The 21,507-nt window shown below is 37.0% G+C and overlaps 1 protein-coding gene across 3 annotated transcripts in view; it reads right to left on the reverse strand.

Annotated features, from left to right (window-relative positions):
- The window catches only part of CPED1 (cadherin like and PC-esterase domain containing 1), a 261,484-nt gene that overhangs the window by 104,486 nt on the left and 135,491 nt on the right, over positions 1–21,507 (reverse strand). For all 3 annotated transcript variants that reach the window (XR_006778640.2, XM_087860862.1, XM_045792760.2), the window contains 2 exons: positions 18,524–18,707; positions 16,476–16,644 (listed from right to left, as the gene is read on the reverse strand). Coding sequence is in view for 2 of the 3 variants with exons in the window: in XM_087860862.1 (XP_087716988.1) it covers positions 16,476–16,644; positions 18,524–18,707 (353 nt within the window). In the remaining variant the exon portion in view is untranslated. The remainder of the gene's footprint in view (positions 1–16,475; positions 16,645–18,523; positions 18,708–21,507) is intronic.

The raw sequence follows: 21,507 nt of genomic DNA on the forward strand, positions 1-21,507 counted from the left end.
TGACCTGAGCCGAAGGCAGACGCTTAACTGGCTGAGCCACCAAGTGCCCCTTGGTAATTGATTCTTGTCCATACTTAGCTATGAGCTTTGGAAGACTGATCTCTTACCAGTTCTAGAGATAGATACCACTGGCTTAATTCAATCAATAGAAAATAGTTGGGCATAAAATCTGATCAGAGATAATGAGATTTGTGCAGATTTTTCAAGAACTTCTAGGGATGTGATCTGAGGATATAATGTCTAGTATGGCCATAGCCATGTTTAGACATGAGAGAAGACCCACACTGCCCAAAGGCTCCAGGGTGGAGTCTGAGGGAGAAGCAACAACTAGAAGACATAGCAGTGAGATGGAGAGGAAAGAGGGAACATCAATTTAGTACTGAATCAAACTGCAACTGAAGCAAAAAACAACAACAACAACAAACAAAAAAACTCAACTTTTCAGTTACATCAGCTAGCAAATCCCCTTTATTTTAAAATCCAGATCAAGTTGTGTTTTTAACACTAGTAATATAAATTGTTCTAACCATTAAAACCCTTCTCCTCAACTGACATCCTTCCCACCTCCCACACTGATTAAATTCATTGTTTATAATATGAGTGAATTGGGTTATATCAGAATACACAACCTGATGGTCTATGAGTTGAATCTGACCATAGAATTTTTATTTATTCGTTTGGCTGACAGAGGGTTCCTTTTAAAAAAAGTATTACCTGTCTATAAAATTTGGGAGCTCTTCCATTAAAATACATATATTTGTATTTCTTTTGAAGACTCAGAAGATCTGATAATACTGAACCAGATTTCCAAAATGGCAACAATCATCTTGAGCTGAGTGGTTGCTCTTCCCTGTAACAGGGCATACACTTCCCATTTGCCACAGTCCCTGCCACTTTCTGTTGCCTCACCTTTAGTCAAATTCTGTCAGATCTATTACCCACCTCTGGAAGGAGTTGTGTTTGCAACACCTTATGGTCTCTTAAATTATTTCAATTAGGTAAAAAGCAAACAAAGAAATGCAAACATAATGCAGGGAAACTGCTAATCCTGGAAGAAGAAATAACACAAGTTTAAAGGCCTAATCATACTCTGTAGATCAGGCTTATAGGAATTTATTTGGGGCAGAACATGATCTGATTATGAAAATACCCAGAGCTCTGATAATAGGCATTTTACTTTATGGGTAAGCGGATTTCTTCATTTGTCATTGGGTGTAAAAATACCTTTGTAGGTTAAGAGCAGCTAATTGTATAAGAATTAATATCATGAACTTTACAACCAGATAGACCTGATTTTAAGTCCCAGGTCTTCCCCTTGTTTGCTGTGATAATAGTGCCCATTGCATATGGTTGTTATGTATATGAAGTGTTAAGATGTGCCAAGTACAGCAGGTGGCATATGGACATTTATTATGATAGACTGGCTATTGCATGAGCTTATATTCTAATCATGTGTAATAGTTTTGATTGAGGAGTCTCAACTTGTAAGATACAAATAAGAAAAAAAAATCTTACTTTTTCCAATTACCACTACTATCCCACTCCATTGACTGACCTACCTTCTTTCTTAATGGGCCTGACTCCCTTAATGACATTAAAGCCTTTTGTCATCACACTTTAGTCATTGCCAGTTATAAAAGTCTCATTTTCAATATAAAGACTTGGGTCTATTCACTAAAAGTTTAATTTCATATTGGATCCAAAGCTTTCCCCACTGATTTGTAGCCCTTAGAGTTTATGATGGATAGAGAGAGTGATAGGTTTAATTCTAAAACAGCTCTTACAATTCCTGGCCTCTGGTGTATACACATTATGACTCCAGTTATTCAAGCAAACACTAATCTAGGTGTCACTGTGGAGGAATTTTGCAGATGTGATTAAGGCCCAAAATCAGTTGACCTTAAATTAGGAAGATTAAATCTAGGTCTAGGGAAGACAGAGAGACAAATCCTGAGAATGATTCCAGGTGTGGGAGATTCTGCATTGCTGGCTTAAGGGACAGAGGGACTCACGTGGCAAGGAACACATGTAACCTCTGGATACGGACAGCAGCCCTTGGCTGACAGCTAGCAAGAAATGGGAACTCCAGTCTTCCAGCCACAAGGACCTGACTTCTGAAACAGCCTGAATGAGCTTGGAAACCCAAGCTTCCCCAGAGCCCCCAGACAGAAATTCAGTTTGAGCAACACCTAAACTCACTCCCAAACTCACTCCTCTTGATTGGAGACAGGAGGAGGGGGGGGGGGCGGGAAGAGATCCCTTTTCAGTGGTTATCACGGTTGATCTATTTCACTGTCTACCCTTGATGTAGATGGGGTCTCCTCAAATCAGTCCTGACAATGAAGCAGCTGTCTGGAGCCCAGAGTCTCAGCTACCTTTTCCATGGGAGCCTGACATATTTAAATCTTCGGGGACCTTTTGATCCCATGCTGATTTCCTGATAAGCCTTTTGAACCTAGTTTCTTCTACCTTCTATAGCTTTGATTCTGGAGGTTGTGACATGAGACAGACGTTTAGTCCTAAGATATACCTCAGTGTCTCTAGCTACAGATAAACCTCTAAGTCTCGGCCCTTCTCAGCCTGGCTAATCTCACCAACTGCAGTGTCTCAGAAAGATTTTCTCCCTGTCTGGTAGGACAATGCCATTCCGTAAGCCCTGCAGCTAAGCAGACATCCAACCAGGTAAGCAAGCACCTTTCTCTTCTTCTTGAAGTCATATCCAAACATCACAGGCGATCACCTCAGAGAGGAGAAACTGTGGATTCCTTTGCCTTCCTCCCTTGAGAGCAGAGGGGAGCAGGTAGCCTGTCCTCATGAGGAATACAAGCTCCATTGGTCAGCTCTTCTTTCTCAGTGTCCTCATACCTGTCTTGCTGATGAGTATGTGAAAGTCTAAGGCTAAGAAAGGGGCTTTCTTTTTACTGAAACATGGAGAATTTAGAAACTGCATTATTTGATAACCTTCAGGGACAGGAATGATACCATCATTATTCTGCTATAAATGTAATGATGTATGTTAACATTTTTGAAAGGGTCTTATTCATATATGCTAGAGCATAATAATTCAAAAAATAGAACATCTATTTGATATTGTATCTAGCTTGGAAATATCATTTAATTGTACTTGTAGGCAGGGGCATTTGGGTGGCTCTGCTGGTTAAGCATCCAACTCTTAATTTTGGTTCAGGTCATGATCTCGGTGTTGAGATAGAGCCCCAAGTCAGGCTCCACGCTGAGGGTGGAGCCTGCTTAAGATTCTCTCTCTCCCTCTTCCTCTGCCTCTCCCCCCACCCCCATTCGTGCTCTCTCTCTAAAAAACAAACAACAAACAAACAAGCCTTCTAGGCATTCTGCTAAGTGAGGTGATCAAAGATCTAGGTTTTGGCCTAGAGAAACTCTGTGTGTGTGTGTGTGTGTGTGTGTGTGTAAATGCATATGCAAGTAGTAGAGAGAATGAGAGAGAAAGAGAAGCAAAGAGGTAGCACAGAGATGGAAAGTAAGCTCCAGGAATAGATTATTAACCAACTCTAATGTCATAGTAAAGATACCCCCAAGGATTTCACCATCTCGAACAATACCATGCTAATGGGTAAGGGAATCCACTCTATTTAAGATAGGATTTGAATGAGGTCATGAGTGCTTATTCTGGTAAAAAAAAAAAAAGTGGTTTCATTTAAAAATATACTTCAACTAAACATTTTAAGATTTAAATATGTATATTCTTTCAAATACTTTCTTGGCATAATGAATCTATGTACTTAGCCTGATGAATCCATGTATTTTCTTTGTTTTTAAAAAAGCAAAATACAACAAAACAAAAAGTAAGTAAACAAACATCATCTTTTGATCAAGTCAGAGGCCTCTCTGATCTTCTGAGAAATGGGATCTCACTGAGAATAGACCATCACTCTGTACCTTTGGATCTTGGGGCAGTTTTGAAAAATCTGTTTTCAAATTAGAAAGATGAATTGCAGGGATGTCTTTTACTCTTTTTTGAATATGAAATTTAAACTTTATAGCATTTGTTACTAAAATATAAAAAGTGAAATCTTTATTCTGTGGGTCTGCAAAAGCAACTTTTGAAGTAGGATGTATCTATCAACATACTTATTAGAGGCATTTTTTTTTTTCCCTACGGTTTTGGAGAGAGGCTGAAAACCAATGCCAGTATGGTTTAGATATTCATAATTGTTTACACATGTTTCAATAACAAAATACATTTGGGGGGTTGGTTCTTTACTTTTAGGATTTAGGACAGCTGGAAATTATTATTATGGTTAAAAGTGTTCTTACTGGATAATGGTGTTAAAAAGAATATAATCTTTCAGATGCTTCCTTCTAACATGGAACACAAATTATTTTATTAAATTGAGTTAAATATGGATTGGCTATTGTCTGGTCAGTTACACATGAAGGTATCTAAGGAAATAGGTTCTCAGAGAAAGCATCAAATAGAACATGACTGTGGTTTATTATTAATTGATATTATTATTGTTATACAGAAAAACCTTAGTACTCCTTCTAAGGGCTAGATAGTTAATATTCCACATATTGCAGTGACAGATTCTAATTAAATATTTAAGAAATGGGACATTGTTTCCAATCATGATACAATGTATCAAATACCTTGGAGATGTATAAAAATTCTTTTGATATTTGCCAAACCAGGAAAAAAAGAGTGATTAATAAGGGAATCTGTGGCTCCCAGAACCCAGAGTGTTTCTTGTAAGGAGCCAGACTACATTAAAAGCCAAGAGGAAGCAAGGTTCAAAGGAAATTATTCTAATATTTGTGCTCTGGTTATGAAAGGGGTGAGAGGCAGCATGTGGCCAGTTGGCAAGGAGGGCTGTGGGCCAGGCAGAGGGGTTAGTGTGATCACAGACAGACTTAGCATGGGAAAGAGGATGCCAGAAAGTCCTAGGCAATGCATGCTATTTTGGGGGCTTTCCATGAATCATTTTTTCATTCTATGCCAGTGTTGACGTAGACAAATGTATTTGTTGATTGGCTATTGAAGATTTGCAGATTACCAAAGTAAGTCTCATCTTTGGGCACATCACTCTCAAGGAGGTTTTGTTTTGTTTGTTTGTTTGTTTTTAATAATGATTTACAACTACCTCTAAATATAATGTCTTTTTTCCACCAAAAAATTTTTATTTATAGTTTTTATATTTTGTTATATCAAGTAGATGCCACTAAGACTTAAGAAATAAGGGTATGAAAATAGCAGAGTGCATGTTCTAAAGAAGAAATAGAGATCTCTTTTTAGTCAAGCAGAGTGGTCAGCAAATTTGCAATTGATCATTCATTTAATACATTTAGAAAGAGCAACTTTGCATTGGAGACTTAAGGATATGGAGCTGGTTCAAGATCTCAGGAAACAAGTCTAGGTCTAGATTCCAAAAGTTCTTTTACATAAGGTACAACTAACTGTCCAAAGGTTTGATAATCAGTCCATAAGTTCTCATCCTCACTATGCTGCTGATTGGCAATGAACCTTGGTAAGTTATCAAGGCTCGATCTTGGCAAGTTATTGAAGTTTATTCATATGTAGGATGAGAGGTAGGATAGCCAAGACCTCCCCAACTCTGAAGTTTAGTGTGAGATTGGAATACAAGATTCACAAATGACTTTAAAATAAATCTATCTGCTGCCCACAGAGCTATTGGTCAATCCTGCCGCTAGAGACACGCCTGGCAGCTCATACCCTCCTCTACTGGTATTTTCCCATTAATGGCCTGGGCCACTGGAGCCCTTCCCCCTCACAAAATCATGGCAGGGTCCCCTGGCATACTCATCCCCCTCCTCAGGACCCTTCTCACTGTATTAAACATCATATGTTAGGAGGATTTTTATATGTTCTCTGTAACGTAACCTCACTTGTAAATTTTCTTCTATAGAAAAAAAAATAACTATATGTTCTAAATAACCTACAAATTAACTTTTGGGACCAAAGTCTTTTGGAAACCATATATTTATTTCAGCATCTTGGTTTGGAGTGGGATGCTGTGACTAAGAGCAGAGCTTGTAAGGAGCACAGCCTGTTGCTAGTATGTAGCAGAGCTCTGAAACCAGGCTGCCTGGATTCCCCAAAGGGTTCTCTCTGCTACTTGTAAGCTATGTGACTGTGGGCATGTTCTCTTAACTCCAGTTCTCCATCTGTAAAATCACTGGGCATTATCAAAGTATCTGCCTTGTCAGTGTTTGGTTTTGTTTTGAGAACCGAATGAATGAATGTAAAGCAATTAGAAGAGGACCGGGATATGGTAAGCCCTGAAAAAATGTTAAATACCACACACTTTAAATAGTCTCAAAAGTGGCAAATTTCTCATCTGTGAAGATGTATTATTAGCATTTGGGAAATACCCAAATGTCATTTGCAACAAATTCTGATTTTAAACAAGTCAGGGAGAGGTTAGCAGTTTGGGTCGAAATTATGATGTGAATGCATAGAATGGGACACATTTTCTCATTTATATCATTATCAGGTATGAATACATTTATTGACTTTTGAAGTGATGGTTTTCAAAAATGAAGGTGCTTTTTGAAAGAGATTATGCATACTAAAAAATTAAATTACATTATAGTTACACCTTCTGTCTGATGTTACTATAGGTATCTTTGTCCTTTGCTGCTCATTTATAAAAACGGCACAGGGAACATTGATCGCCTTACCTTTAATGGAATCTACCAGATAACATCTGTGAAAGGATGTCCCTGCGCTTGGCAAAGAAATACTTCCTCTCTTTTTGTGAAATAACTCTCTAATTCTCAGTATTTCAACGAGACTGCTAATATGATGACATACAAAATTAGTTGTGCAACTATCGAAATTAAAACACATTCAGGACAAATTTTATACTTAATTCTAGAAGTTTTATTTATTACATTTACTATAAAATTTATTGTATAATTTAGCACAGGTGGTTGCTCTGCAAAGCCCTTCATGTTTTTATATCTTATTAAATCTATCCTTAAATATAAGCAATTTAAAAATCTCCAATTCAGTTTACTAGACCTGTTTTTTTTAAAGCTTATTTTAAACTTCCTACTTATACCAACCCGAAGGCATTTTATTTATCTGTCTATTTATATTTTGCAAACGTGTATATTGAGCTTTGTCTGTGGTCAGGCACTATTCCAAACTCCAACAGTATTAACTCAGTTTTTCCTTAAAACCACTCTATGGAATCAGTACTATTACATCCCTATCTGAGGATGAGAACCCTGCCCAAGTTCTCAAACATGTAAGTGGTGAACTGTGACTCAAAATCAGAGCATACAAATAATATTTTGATCAAAGTATTTAAGAAAGGTTTTTCCACTTAAAGAAAAAATTTCCCTTCCTGGTGTTCCTTAAACCTGTGAAATTGGGGTCTCTCAACTCTAACAGTAATTTAACTTTAAAATAACTCAGGAGGTATGGAAAAATCATTCTCAAGCATTTGGGGTGGGGTGGGGGTGAGGTAAAAACGCAGGAATGTCAGGGAAAGTCTGTCCCCCCATTGCTGAAGAATGAGATCCTAAAGATTTGAGGGGCCACTGGGGTGAAGAGACCTGGTCTGCTTTGAAGAATGAGGTCATGTTCAATGTTTTAAACTCATTAGTCCTGCCTTAAAAAAGGATGTGGATGAAAAAGAAAAAAAAAGACAAATTAGCAGCATTTTCAAAAGACGTTAAATATGTCAGGCAGTAAAGCGTCCTAATTCTGCCTTCAGGGAACATATGTCAAACCAACTTGCAGTTCTGCAATTCGTGAAACCATCTGCAAGGAATACCCCATCCCTCATTCTTGTTCCTACAATACACACCTATTGAAAGAAATGTTACAGTTGGTAAGATGCATGTGGAAATTTTCTCAGCATTACCTAATTCAGCCATTGGGCCAAGCTTTCTTTGAACAAAAAAACAATTTGTTACAGCCTGATGAAAGAAAGCACATCAATGGCTTTGACTAATGAGGACAATATAAACAGTCCAAATGACGTATTATTAATTTTCCCTGTGTTTCCAGGACCACCATTACCTACAACTCATTACCCCTTTCTGAGCCTGTGAGAAGAAAACAATGGCCAGGTGGCTCCTCGTAGATATTTATTTCCAAAGCAATATTAGATCTGGCGGCATTTTGCTTTGAGAATCATAATAATTGCTGATTCTCCGTGCTAACGGAGATCATTGAAAAACCACACATGATTCCAAATGGTATATTGTTATACAGATACTATTTTTTTTATCATGAAAACCACAAAAGAAATAACATATATAAACAGGAGAGTTTCTAGGATAAAGTAGGTACTCAATAAATTGAATTATAATCATGTTTATTTATGCCAGAAGTGAAACCATCCTTATTCTGCTTGCTGCTGCTAGTGATATTCTGCATAAGACTGTGAGTTACTAGGACAAGAATTTTTTACCCGAGGTTTTTCTAAGTTTGAAACTGTATACAGCATTGTGTATGCTTGTGTATTATTGCTTGGAATAAGGGGCAAAACTTTCATCAGATATGCAAAAGGGTACTCTGCTTCCTCCAAAAGGTAAAAGACCACCGGCCCACAGGAATCGTTTGCTTTAACTTGCCTTTTACAGAGCCGAAAATCCGTTGTTTGATGAAGCCAAAAATGCTTTTTTAAATATGAGTCATGTTCTAGGCTTGGTTTGGTAGGGGGAGGAGAACTTAGAAAATGCCTAATCCAGCAGCCATGCTCTCTCCCCTCTTACCACCATCCTCACTATCTTGCTGTATACCTTTGCTAGAGTTAGTTTGCACTTGAGAAATGGGGAAGAAGTGGAGAAAGAGAGATACAAGATCTAGGGGCCCTTTGGAGCAATTAAAGTTCACAAAGAAGTGGGTATCAGGAATTGGAGTTATCAAAAAGAAACCCCATTTATCTGCTTCCCTGTTAGCCACAGCCTCCCTCAAAGTTTCAGATGTCACATTTGAAATCTGGTTACTCTAACAGAATATTTTATTTAAAGACCTGTCAGGGTTCTTTTCTATTTCCCTGTACAGTTCACAAATCAGGGGACTAATTCTTAGAATGCCAAAACAGAAACTTCAAACGAAAATCAGTGTACATATACAGCAGAAGGCTGTACTCAGAAACTTCTAGATGCTGAAGCCAGGAAGATCTCATTCTCTTCCACATCGTATTGGTGCCGCTGCGCTCATGGTAGTAAAAGTTTGTTTCTTCTTGTAAAGGGAGCAGATGTGACTTGGAGAAACATGGAGAACAGATGTGCTAAGCAAAAGTTCTTATTTAAATGGTAATTTATCTGGCCATAAGTTACATTAACTCATGAGGTGAGTGTTTAACATAGCTCTTTTTCACCAGCTCAGAAAGATAATTTATATAAGCACTAAAACAGATCATGAACTAAAGAACACACCCCTCTCATCTTTGCTGGCTTTTTAAGAAAACAATGCGAAATAAAAATTCCCAAGCCTCAGATGTATGTGAATGCTTACTGGCCACTGAGGAAGCTACCGCCATCAGAATGTCTGGGTGTGCAAACTGCTTGTGGAAATGACATTTCACTCCCCTAGCTGCTACAAAGGCTCTTGAAGAATGCTGGTAAAGCTGTGCTCAGTCCCTGGACACAGAACCTAAAACAACTGCGAAGGGCTTAGTGTTTAAGTCAAGGGCAACTGACAAGACTTGAAAGAATGCCTATAGTCCGGATCATTGATAATAATACGGATGCCTTTGCTATACATCCTTCAGAGTGAAGTAGAAGAGCAGGGCCAAATTCTCTATTATGCACAATGGGAACTGTGCCTACAGCACACAGTATTAATTTTAGAAGCCCAAGAAAATGTTTGAATTTCCTTTATAATTAGAAGAAAAATACTGAACTCTTCAAAGTGCATGTGTGAGTACATGCATGTATACATATATATTCATCTTTATATCGACACAGTTGCAAAATAGGATTTTAAGTATTTTTTTTTTCATGAAAGAAGGTGTCTACAAAGGCCAAAGTGCCTGGGACTCATGAGCATCTGGATTGCAACTGTGTGCATTAGCCCAGGTCACTCACTCTCCTTTCTAATTCCCAACCGGTTCTTCCTGTCCCAATTCCTTTACAATTCCAGCATCCTCGATATTATTGGCTTCTACTTCTTTTGCTGTTCTCTTTCTTTCTTCTTTTTCTCCTTCCCTATATACCTGCAGGTAGGCCCTAGAGTGCATCTTGACAAAAAGAGTTTTCATGATGGTCATAATGATGATGAGGATTGAATACTGACTGAGCACTTCATCATACACTAGGCTTGTGATAAAACTTTATATTTATCATCTAATTGAATTCTTTTTTTTTTTTAAGATTTTATTTATTTATTTGACAGAGAGAGAGAGACAGCCAGAGAGAGAGGGAACACAAGCAGGGGGAGTGGGAGAGAAAGTAGCAGGCTCTCAGCGGAGGAGCCTGATGCAGGGCTGGATTCCAGAACGCCGGGATCACGCTCTGAGCCGAAAGCAGACGCTTAAGGACTGAGCCACCCACGCGCCCCCATCTAGTTGAATTCTTAGAACAATTCTGTGAGACAGGTTCTATCACTAGTTCTACTCTTAAAGATAAAGAAACTGAGGTTTAGAGAGCTTAAATGCCTTGCACTAGGAGACACAACAAATTAGACCAGTTAGAAGCGAGCCAGGACTGAAACCCAGGCTTCCCTGATAGCAATTATGGGATGAGCCTTGGAGTCCGTGGCTTTTAACCACTGGGTTAGGAAAATGGCCTGACATAATTTGCTAAGATGCAAATTTTGTTCTAATAAAATAATCTTGACAGAGCAAACTGACTTTCATCCTGTTCATAGAGCAAGAGAGAATTCTGACATTTACAGTGGAGACATTCTCTTCTACATGTGTGAGAACTAAATGCAGTGTTCAATCACAGCATTCCGGAACCTATTAATTTTCACTCATTAAAGTCAGAGAGATATCATAATAAATCATCAAAGGTGGAAACTGACACGTGAAGAACTTGTTCTTAATACCTTTGAGGCATACCACCAAAATATAAAACCCTTAAAATTAAATATAAATATATAAGTTAATTAATACAAATAGAAATAAATAGAAATAAGTACATAAATTTGTAAATGAGTATAAAAATGTAAAATAGCCCAAGACTTAATTTTCTCTTAGAAAGGAGTGGGTGAAGTAGATAATAAAAATCACCTGTATTATCTTATCTGTTTGTTGTGAGGATTCAATAAGGATGAAAGTAAGGTCTTTTCACACCAATGAAGGTGTCACTGAAGTATCATCAAATTGCCAGTTACACAGTACATTCTTCTCAGTATTACATGGTATACATGAACAAAGGGTTTTTTAAATTTTGAAAAAAATATACTGTGGATGTTTTTAATAGAAACAAGAAGGTAGTGAGTTGTGTTAAATAGTGAAAAGGATTAACTGGAAATTGCTAATGTGTAATCAAGCACTTTATTTATTTATTATTAGTATTTTTAAAGATTTTATTTATTTATTTGAGAGCACAAGCAGGGGGAGCAGCAGAGGGAGGGGGAGAATCAGGCTCCCAGCTGATCAGGGAACCCAATGACGTGGGGCTCCATCCCAGGACCCTGAGATCATGACCTGAGCTGAATGCAGGTGCTTAACTGACTGAGCCAACCAGGCGCTCCATCAGGCATAAAATTTTAAAAAGCCTGCACATTGAAAAACACTTTAACAATTAATAAAAATAGTAGTCTGACTAAGTAGAATTCCAATATGTAAAATATTAAAACTGATTAAATATTGGGACCAAGAAAGATAGCCAGATATTAGGATATATAAGTTGTCTAGTAAAATATTAGATGTTAGCTCTAAAGAGATACACTATGGAAGGGAAGAGTCTGATTCCATAACACTCCTCATCAAAATAAGGATTATGAAGACCTCAGAATCTTGCAATGATTCTAGAACATTATAAAAATTATCATTGTACATAACCATGAAAACAAATTCTACTTACCTAAATCTTAACAGGTTAAATTCTGGCTAAATGAATTTCCTAAATAGGTTAATTAGAGCATAAGTGTAATAAGAATTTCAGATTCTATAGCCCAGAGTAATGATTAAGGGGATCAATTTGAAGTCTGTCAGACCTGTATTCAAAGACCACCTTTGATACTAATTACATACATTTTAAAGCCTTACGTCTTCTACAAGTTAAGGGCGGGGACAGTTATCACCTATGTTTAAAGTTGTGAAGAACATTAAATAAGATAAAAAGGTAAAGTGCTTAGGATCATGTCTGACATATAATAAAAGTTCTACAAATGTTGCACTGTATCACCTACAGCATATGACATATTTGTAAGAGCAAAATGCATAACAGAAAATTAATAAACAGTTGTTATCTGGGAACTTTTCACTATGACACAGGCTCTATTGTTGAAAAATTGAATCACATTCTTCCAGTGTACTGGGGTAGGCAAGGTAACCAAAAAATCACTAAAATGAATATCTGATAGATATTACAACTCTGGAAATGAACAAAGGTTTTTTAAAGTAGTCATCGATAAATGCTCTTCTATTCTTTTATTGTGGGTGTTAGCTAAAATATTAGACAATTAACACATGCATTGTTTTGTAACCTTTGCATTGAAAAACAGTACAAAAGTAAATGGAAAAATTATAAAGGATTTCCAAATGCTATAACTGGAGTCATTTACACATTATTTAATAGCTCAGCACATAGATCACTAATTTTTTTTAATAAGGCAGCAAATGTCAGTTTTAAATCTATAGCTAAATGCTGGACAAAACTTTTTTTTAAAATGGGTTTTTTTTTTCTTTCCTTGGTATTTTCCCTTTAGTAATTGTAATTTGTTTTAAAATGAAGGCTGTTTCTAACAAATGGATCCCTGAAATGTAGTCTCCTACGCCTCTGCTATACGACCTTTCTATAGATTTTATTTATGGCTGTATTCTGGCACAACACTTTGGGGGCAAAATGTTTATGAGACCATAGATCATTTATACACATCAATTTCTATGGATGCTATATTGTTATCCATGTCAAAACTTTTTGATTTGGAAAGAGATATTAAAAGAAATATTTCCCCATATGTGTTTTAATTTCCTTAGAACATAAATATATTTTATTAATTCCGAAGCATGACATATTCCAGCCATAATAACAGTTTATTACTTTCTAAATCTTTCTTCCCAACAGCAAAGCATTATGCTATTTATGGGTAAATCAAAATGAAATAAAAGTCTAGGTATGTTATATCACTTTTTATGTTTCATTAAGAATCATGTTTTCTGTAATTGAACGCATATTTCTGATTATAATTACATTAGACAGAAAAGATGGCAAATTAATGAGAAGAATAAAGAGCTGTCATAGTAGTATTGCTGACTATAGAAATGATTAAAAATACAAGGATGAGAAAAGAGCAGAGTGATTCTTCAACATTCAGCATTGAAGGATTACCTCTAACCTATTCATACTTTGAGTAAATCCACTATAGATTTACTAGTGGAAAGTAGAAAAGCAGGCCTGTTATTGGTATATATCAGTGGTTCTCAACTGGGGTCAATGCCCCCCAGCTGACATTTGGCAACATCTGGAGACATTTTTGGTTGTCAAAGTTTGGAAAGGGTATAGTTTTGGAATATACCGGATGGAGGCCAGGGAGGCTGCTAAACTTTCTACAGTGTGCAGGATAGTTCCCCAAAACAAAAAGTTATCAAGCCCTGATATTGATAATGCTGAGGTTGAAAAGCCTCGGTCCAAATCTAGTTGCTTTTTTTTTTTTAACATTTTTTTTTATTCATTTGACAGAGAGAGACACAGCCAGCAAGAGAGGGAACACAAGCAGGGGGAGTGGGAGAGGAAGAAGCAGGCTTCCCAGCGGAGCAGGGAGCCCGATGTGGGGGTCTATCCCAGGACCCTGGGATCACGCCCCGGGCTGAAGGCAGACGCTTAACAACTGAGCCACCCAGGCGCCCCCAAATCTAGCTGTTTTATATCAGTCATATAAATTAGCCCTTTCTCCCTCACTGGTAATAACTAAAGTAAGAGTTTCCTTTGTGGCAGCCATATACAAATTCCAACTGGCAATACAATTAGAAACAGACACCAAACTCGGATAGTTAATTATGGCTGAGTTGGTATTTAACAATATTTGATCATATAAATGATACAAAATGCCTAATAGCAAATTAATTAAATTATCTTATTATTTACCAAAATGTCAAAGTAATCGATTTTTTTGACAGGTGTGCCTTGTATTTGCTTTCCCTCACTGATAGTCTTTCAGTGAGAGGTGAAAATGAATAGCTCAGAACCAGAAGGTGAGAGAATGGGAGAAGGAGAAGTTAGGAGGCTTGATTAACCATGCATTGAACACTCTTTTTTGGCTATTTTAAAATAGACTGCCTTTTAGGTTTGCTTAAAATTTAATAATGGAGTCCATTAGTATAAAATCTAATTTATAATATAAGGAAGAAATGTAATTTTTCCCTTTAACCAACAAACTATAATTAAAGTTTAATTCATTTCCTTTGGTTTGCCACATACATGCTTTAGGGGTTCAAATAGAACAGTCTACCATTTAATATGCAATGGTTTGACTCTGGACTTCAACATAAGAATATAGTAAGGCACTATGGTTGTTGATAAAAAAAAAAAAAAGGAAAAGAACAATGTAGAAGACCAAACATTCGTAAGTCTCATAACGTGTATGTTTAGCTATGAATCTGGAAATAGCCGAGAATTGATAGGATTTCCAAAATTGTATCTCTTACTCTTTGTATTTTGAACTTCATGATGGTATCAGCTTGCAGTGAAACCCAATAACTCTAATGAGATTAAGCATAAAGGAGAAATAAGGGAAATTTCTCTGGTTTAGTACTGTCACTAGACCGTAGGGTGAGAAAAATCCTACCTCTGTTATTGACTTCTCCCAGTTCCTGAGGCCACTCATGCCTCATTAAGTGCCTAAATCAATTCTTATTATTCATTCATTATCTCTTCAGTCATTTGACAGTTTGTAAAAGGAAGACTAAAAATATACTAGTGCTTATTAAACATTTTTCCATGTTATAAAATATACTACTACTGTGGGACCACACATAAACTTTAAATTAAAACCTTCTGGAAAGAACTCTTATAAATGACTGGAATACTTTTCTGTAATCATCTGTAAGATATATCCCACAAGAATTTTCTAATATTTTTCTTCATATTATAGTAACAAATTCCTAATAATCCATTGTCTCAGGTAATTGCATGATAATTAACTTATTTCTGATGAATGTAATATTTGAGAAGAGAAGTATGTCTTGGAAGCTAACACATACTTCCCCACTAATGCTTTTCTCTTATATTATTGACGTATAATTTATATTCAGTATATATAATTTATATATAGCAAAATACATTTATATGTATTTTATATACAATAAGTTGCACAAATCTTAAGTGCATAGTTAACTGAATGTTTTATATATCTATACACCACCTGATTATGGATATTACCACCACCCAGATGGGGAAGCATATCTGGGAAAGAGTGATCAGGCCAGGACAGCAGGAGCATAAAATACACTCTGACAAATAATGAGGAGAGGGGGAGAGAGTACTTATCTGGACATTACGTTTAAGGAAACACGGTATTCATCCTACTCACTGAGACTCAGTCAGCTACTTCTCTCTGTTACTAATCCTCTGTGCTTCAGAGACATGACATATTTGCAGTTATGCTTTCTGAGTGACTTAGGATATACACTAACATCAATTACCACTTCCCCAGAAGCACCTATAGTTGAGGGTACATGATGTGAGGAAATGTAGAAGTTTATACCTGGAATCCTAACAAAGGGAAGAAACGGAGGAAAGAATCACCAAATAAGACAAAGTCTCTGGGTCACATTCACCCTCCAAGATCAACAGGGTTACAAAATGATATGTGGTGCTCACAAGAGAAACTACAGCTTTTAGGAATGATTATGATACAAGAAGCCCAGGAAAAATATATCCACTCAGGCAACTGTAATTTCACTCATCTGGTATCCCTTCCACAGAATAGCTTTGTAAATTTTTCTCTAATTCCTTAAAATAAACCCCACTGAACCTCACTTAAAATTTCAGAGTAGATTCAGGTACAAATCCAAGAAACACAGCACAATTGAACATGGAAATGTAAACTCAAATGTAAAATCAGTTTTATAACTCAGTGTGAGCACTCAGACTTTTTTTTTCAATATTAAGCATAATAAGTCCACTGAGCACAGTACGTGTAGGGAGCAGCCACCACACTACAAAGAAAAGCACTCACAACAAGGCAGCTCACAGAACTGCCTGGGACTCTTTCTCTTTGGAAATGAGACCACACTTCGGATGTGCGAGCATACATGTTTTTCCTAACAATTTTCATTTGGCACTTTTCACCTTGGTTAACAGATTGCTCTCAATTCAATCCGAGTGCAAACGTAGAATTCACTTACCTGCACAAAACCACATGCTGTGAAGTCCTCAAACAAGGGCAGGCTTGGGCGGTCTTCTCTGTAGATGGTGAGTTTGTACGTGACCAGGGTCTCCCCCTGTGCTGGAGATTCATCCGCTACCAGCATTGAGATTTTGTTCGTTCCCAAACCCAGAGGGTAGTTGGCAAAGCTAGAGAGAGAGGAGAGATTTATTCATACGTCCATATGAATAAATAAATATTGACGTATGATGGATTCATACATCAATATTTATTTAATGCCTATAATTTGTACACAAAAGCAAATAAGGTCTATACAACTTCATAACAAACTTAAAATATGAAAAAAACTTAATTATGTACTTTGGTATGTCAACAATTATCTTGCAGAGCAAGTCATGTCCTCTAGCAATCACAGGGAAGGAAACTAATATTTATTAACCACTTCTCAGGGTCATACATTATCTCATTTAATATACCAACTCTATACCCAAAGTCCCATGGTAGAGTCAGGGCTAGGATGCAGGTTGGTCGGACTTGAATCCTCTTTTCTTTCTACTAGACTCTCTTAGCTCGCAGGGACACCAAATGCATTTCCTTTCCTACAGCATGGGAACATGAGTATCTTCCTTGCCGTGAACATGGCATGTAATAAAAAGTTCTGTCTTCTGTTCAAAATTATAAACAAATGAGTTGGTGACTCTCAAAAGAGTCAATAGAAAAAAAATCCCATGAGACTAGGAAAATTAGTGTTAGTATGTCCATAAATTGTCACTAAAATTTTTATTCAACCCTTGAATATTCAAAATCTTGAAGAGTTGGGATACGGTAGAAGGAAGCTCCCCTTAATGAGTCTCTTTAATATTTCAAATCACAAGATCCTCTTTTGTTACAACATTGTGACAGAGATTAGATCCAAAGATTGCTAACAGAGTATCCAAAAGCTATAAAGAACTTATCAAACTCAACACCCCAAAACTAAATAATCCAGTTAAGAAATGGGCAGAAGACAGAAACAGACATTTTTCCAAAGGAGACATACAGATGGCTAACAGACACATGAAAAAATGAAAAAAATGCTCAACATCACTCATCATCAGGGAAATATAAATCAAAACCACAATGAGATACATCTCATACCTGTCAGAACGGCTAAAATTAACACAGGAAACAACAGATGTTGGCAGGGTGTGGTGAAAGGGGAACCCTCTTTCACTGTTGGTGGGAATGCTAACTGGTGCAGCCACTGTGGAAAACAGTATGGAGGTCCCTCAAAAAGTTAAAAATAGAACTACCCTATCATCCAGCAATTGCACTAGTAGGCATTTACCCAAAGAATACAAAAATGGTGATTTGAAGGGGACACATGAACCCCAATGTTTATAGCAGCCCTATCCACAATAGCCAAAATATGGAAAGAGACCAAATGCCCATCGACTGATGAATGGTTAAAGAAGATATGGTATTGATATATATTGGAATATTACTCCACCATAAAAAAGAATGAAATCTTGCCATTTGCAACAACATGGATGGAGCTAGAGTATATTCTGCTAAGTGAAATAAGTCAGTCAGAGAAAGACAAATACCATATAATTTCACTCATAGTGGAATTAAAGAAACGAAACAGATGAACACAGAGGAAAGACAAAAAGAGAGAGGGAAGTAAACCATGAGACTTTTAACTATAGATTAGAAACTGGGTTGATGGAGAGGGTGGCGGATGGGCTAAATGGGTGATGGGGATTAAGGAGGGCACTTGTGATGAGCACTGGGTGTTATATGTAAGTGATGAATCATGAAATTCTGCACCTGAAACCAATTTTACCATATATGTGAACTAGCTAGAATTTACATTAAAAACTTGAAATCTAAGATTGCTAACAGATCAGGAGAGCACTGATAACGTGCTTTATTTTACCACATGACACCTGAAAAGTGGAAGGATTTAACACCCTGGCAACCTCACCAACTGATTTGATGCTTCAGCTTTTCTGAACCTTCAAAGGTTGCTTCAAATATCTGCTTCACTATGATGTCTCCACTCAGCCCTGGTCAACGTCCCCGTACCTTGGTCCTGCCCGATCATGCAGGTACACCTTGCACTGACACTTAGAAGTCTCTGCTCCAATTGTCACTGTGACCACGTCAAATGGGACTTCAGAGTAATAATCTTTGATCTTCGGGTTAAATTCAGGATTTAGTTCCAAATGTGGATGTGTGAGGATCTGCTTGATATAACATTGTGTGTCATCTGTTAAAATAAAACAACAATGGCAAAGAAAAGACAACTGTGAAATGGATAAATGTTTAAAAAGCACATATGATTAAGTTTTGTTTTTTTTTTTTAATCCTTGAACAACCTTCATGATCACTGCTGATTTTCTACTCGGCACTCTGGTCATATTTGATTTATGGCTTCAGCTGGATTTTCTATTTGTCAAATTTTGTAGAGCTTGCCTTATATAACAGCTGTTGACTTTAGTTGGCATTATACAGATGATAGTTTTTGCTCAGCCCTTAAAAGTTTAAAGGCAGTGAGAAGGTGGGAAAATGTCTCACCAGTGGATTGATAACATTTTCGTGGCATTTATTGCATCTATCAAGCAACTGGTAAATGGGGGTGATGACTCTGTGAAGTGGGAACAGAAGGGCACCAGCAGAGAATGAGGAAAATTGCTTAATAGGGAGAGTCATTAAGCTGCCATTGAGTTGATATAGTAGCTTACAGGCAGTAGGGTGGAGTGAAGAATGTGAAATCTAATATTATACCAAACACTCGGATACAAAAACAGCAGCAGGACATCCTGAGACCCCTCTCCCTGCCCCAGTCACCCCAACACAAGAAAGTGCCCTAAAGTATGAAAAGGAAATGTTATACTCTGCTCAATCCTGTTGTAGAACCCAGCATATTACTTTGAACCATATATCTAAGCCATTTTAAAAATGTGTTTCTAGGTGGTAGCCCAATTTTTACAAAAGTATCTTGATGAGAAAAAGAAAAATGTATTTATAGGCATATATACCAGCCACTGCTAAATTATTGGTTGCATATTTGGAATAAACACATTGCTCAAAAGAAGCTTAGCAAATATTTTTCAAAGAAATACTAATAAGTATTTTGTTCCATAAACACTTTTTGGTAGTTAACCAAATTCCAGTGGATTCTATGGAAATCTTTAAAATGAAAGTATCCTTCTATTGCCTTTAAATAAAATGTTCAAGCATGTTTAACAATATGGCAACAAAACAGATAATGTGGAATTCAAGGCTGGAAGCTATATACTGAACTTAAAGAAAGTAGATGATCTTCTGAACCATTGTCCCTTCCACTATCTGTATACAGCCATCACAGTGAGGTTTCTAAAATCAGACCTGTCTCAGCTTCCATTCTTTAATGGTTTCTCATTATCTCCAAAATCTAGTCTAAGCTCCTAATAAAGCAGACGAGGCATTTCACAATCTCTTCCTCGTCTTCTTCTCTCTAGTCACATCTCCCCTGCCACCCTGGACTTTATGACTCACTAATGCCAACCATTCTATATTTCTCTGACAGACATGGAGGCATATCTGTGGCGGTGGATACCGCCGACCTTATGGATGTTTTATTCCAGTTCTGAGAACTGTGTCTCAGTTCAACTCCTATACGTACATATGAAAATGAAAACTGAAAATGAAAATAAGAAAAACCCTATGTATTTCTGACTCACTCTATAGTTTTCTCAGCTGGCAAAAGAAAAAACCACCCAGGTGCAAATTAGGAATAAATAATAATACAAAAAATATATTGTAACTTCATCGTAGGGAAAAGTCTCAGTAAAAAATAAACAACTAGTCAGTTTGATTAAATAACTCAGTGAATTGGGTAAACAACCCTCTTGATTGATTGTACTTTTTACTGAAGATTTGATCTGGCTGAAAGATGTAGGTAGACTGCACCTATAATGTTGATGGTCATTGTCAACTCCTGAAATTCTTGTAATAAAAGAGAAAAAATTAAAGAATGAGGGCAAGATTATATTATTAGATTTCCTCCTGAAAAGGACCATAGCTTTTTATTTGAATTCGACTACTATTAATAATGCATTCAGTTAAAAAAAAACTTTTTTCCCAGCACATTCTATGTTCAAGGACTGAGATAAGCACAATAAAAACAGGCTATTGTTGGTCATGAGATCTGACTCAAATGGAGACTGTGAACCTAACATAACACTTTAAACAGGCTGGAGTCCAGAGATACAAAATGCGCTTTTGAGAGGACCAATTCCTAAGTAGAAAGGGAACATAAACACTTGCATTACACTCTTATGCTCAAAACCAGCTAAATGAATAACGAATATAAGATTTATTTTTTCAAAATAGTAACCACAGAAGATATACTTTAACTTAAGAAGACATATTTTTGTAAAACAGTCACTGAGAGTTAATTTCCCTGCAGTTTACACTTTAACTTCATAGTGAAAGTTTCCAATGGGTCTTGCCCATTATAACACTGAAACACAGCCCCACATGAGACAAAATGTGTGATCATTCTCTTAAGCAAGATTCTAGCAAGTGCTTGTTTTTGGTTTCATCAGAAACTCTCCACCTCTGGCTTAAGTGCTGCATCCTAACCCCCTGCTTAAAAGCTGATCTGTCTTCACCTGAATCATCAGTGCTGCTGTCTACAAACACCTGGAGTTTCCTTGGCATCCTTCCCAGCCCAGTGCCAACTCGCCTCGGGCCAGCTTACCCCAGATCCACGGAGAACCCAGCATGAGCTATGGTGGTAGCAGGCTGCTTAACCTATTTGGCAAGTGTATTTGGGAAAGCTGTTTGAAGTTTTGGTTGCTTTTAATGGATTCGTTTAACCACAGAGTTTTATTGCCCTCTCGAGGGATAATCATAACTCATATTAAACGCAAGAAAAGCCTAGACTCTGAAGGATAATCCCACCTGTTCTGAGGCATCATCAAGTTATTTTTAAAATCTTAGATCATGCCAAGAAAGTAGGCAGATTAATTATACAGACCCAGGTAGGCCTAATTTTTTATCAACATAAAAATATAAACTAA

Source organism: Ursus americanus, chromosome 3, assembly GCF_024610735.1.
Source record: "Ursus americanus isolate L20-20 chromosome 3, mUrsAme1.1.p, whole genome shotgun sequence".
Classification (NCBI taxonomy): Eukaryota; Metazoa; Chordata; class Mammalia; order Carnivora; family Ursidae; genus Ursus; species Ursus americanus.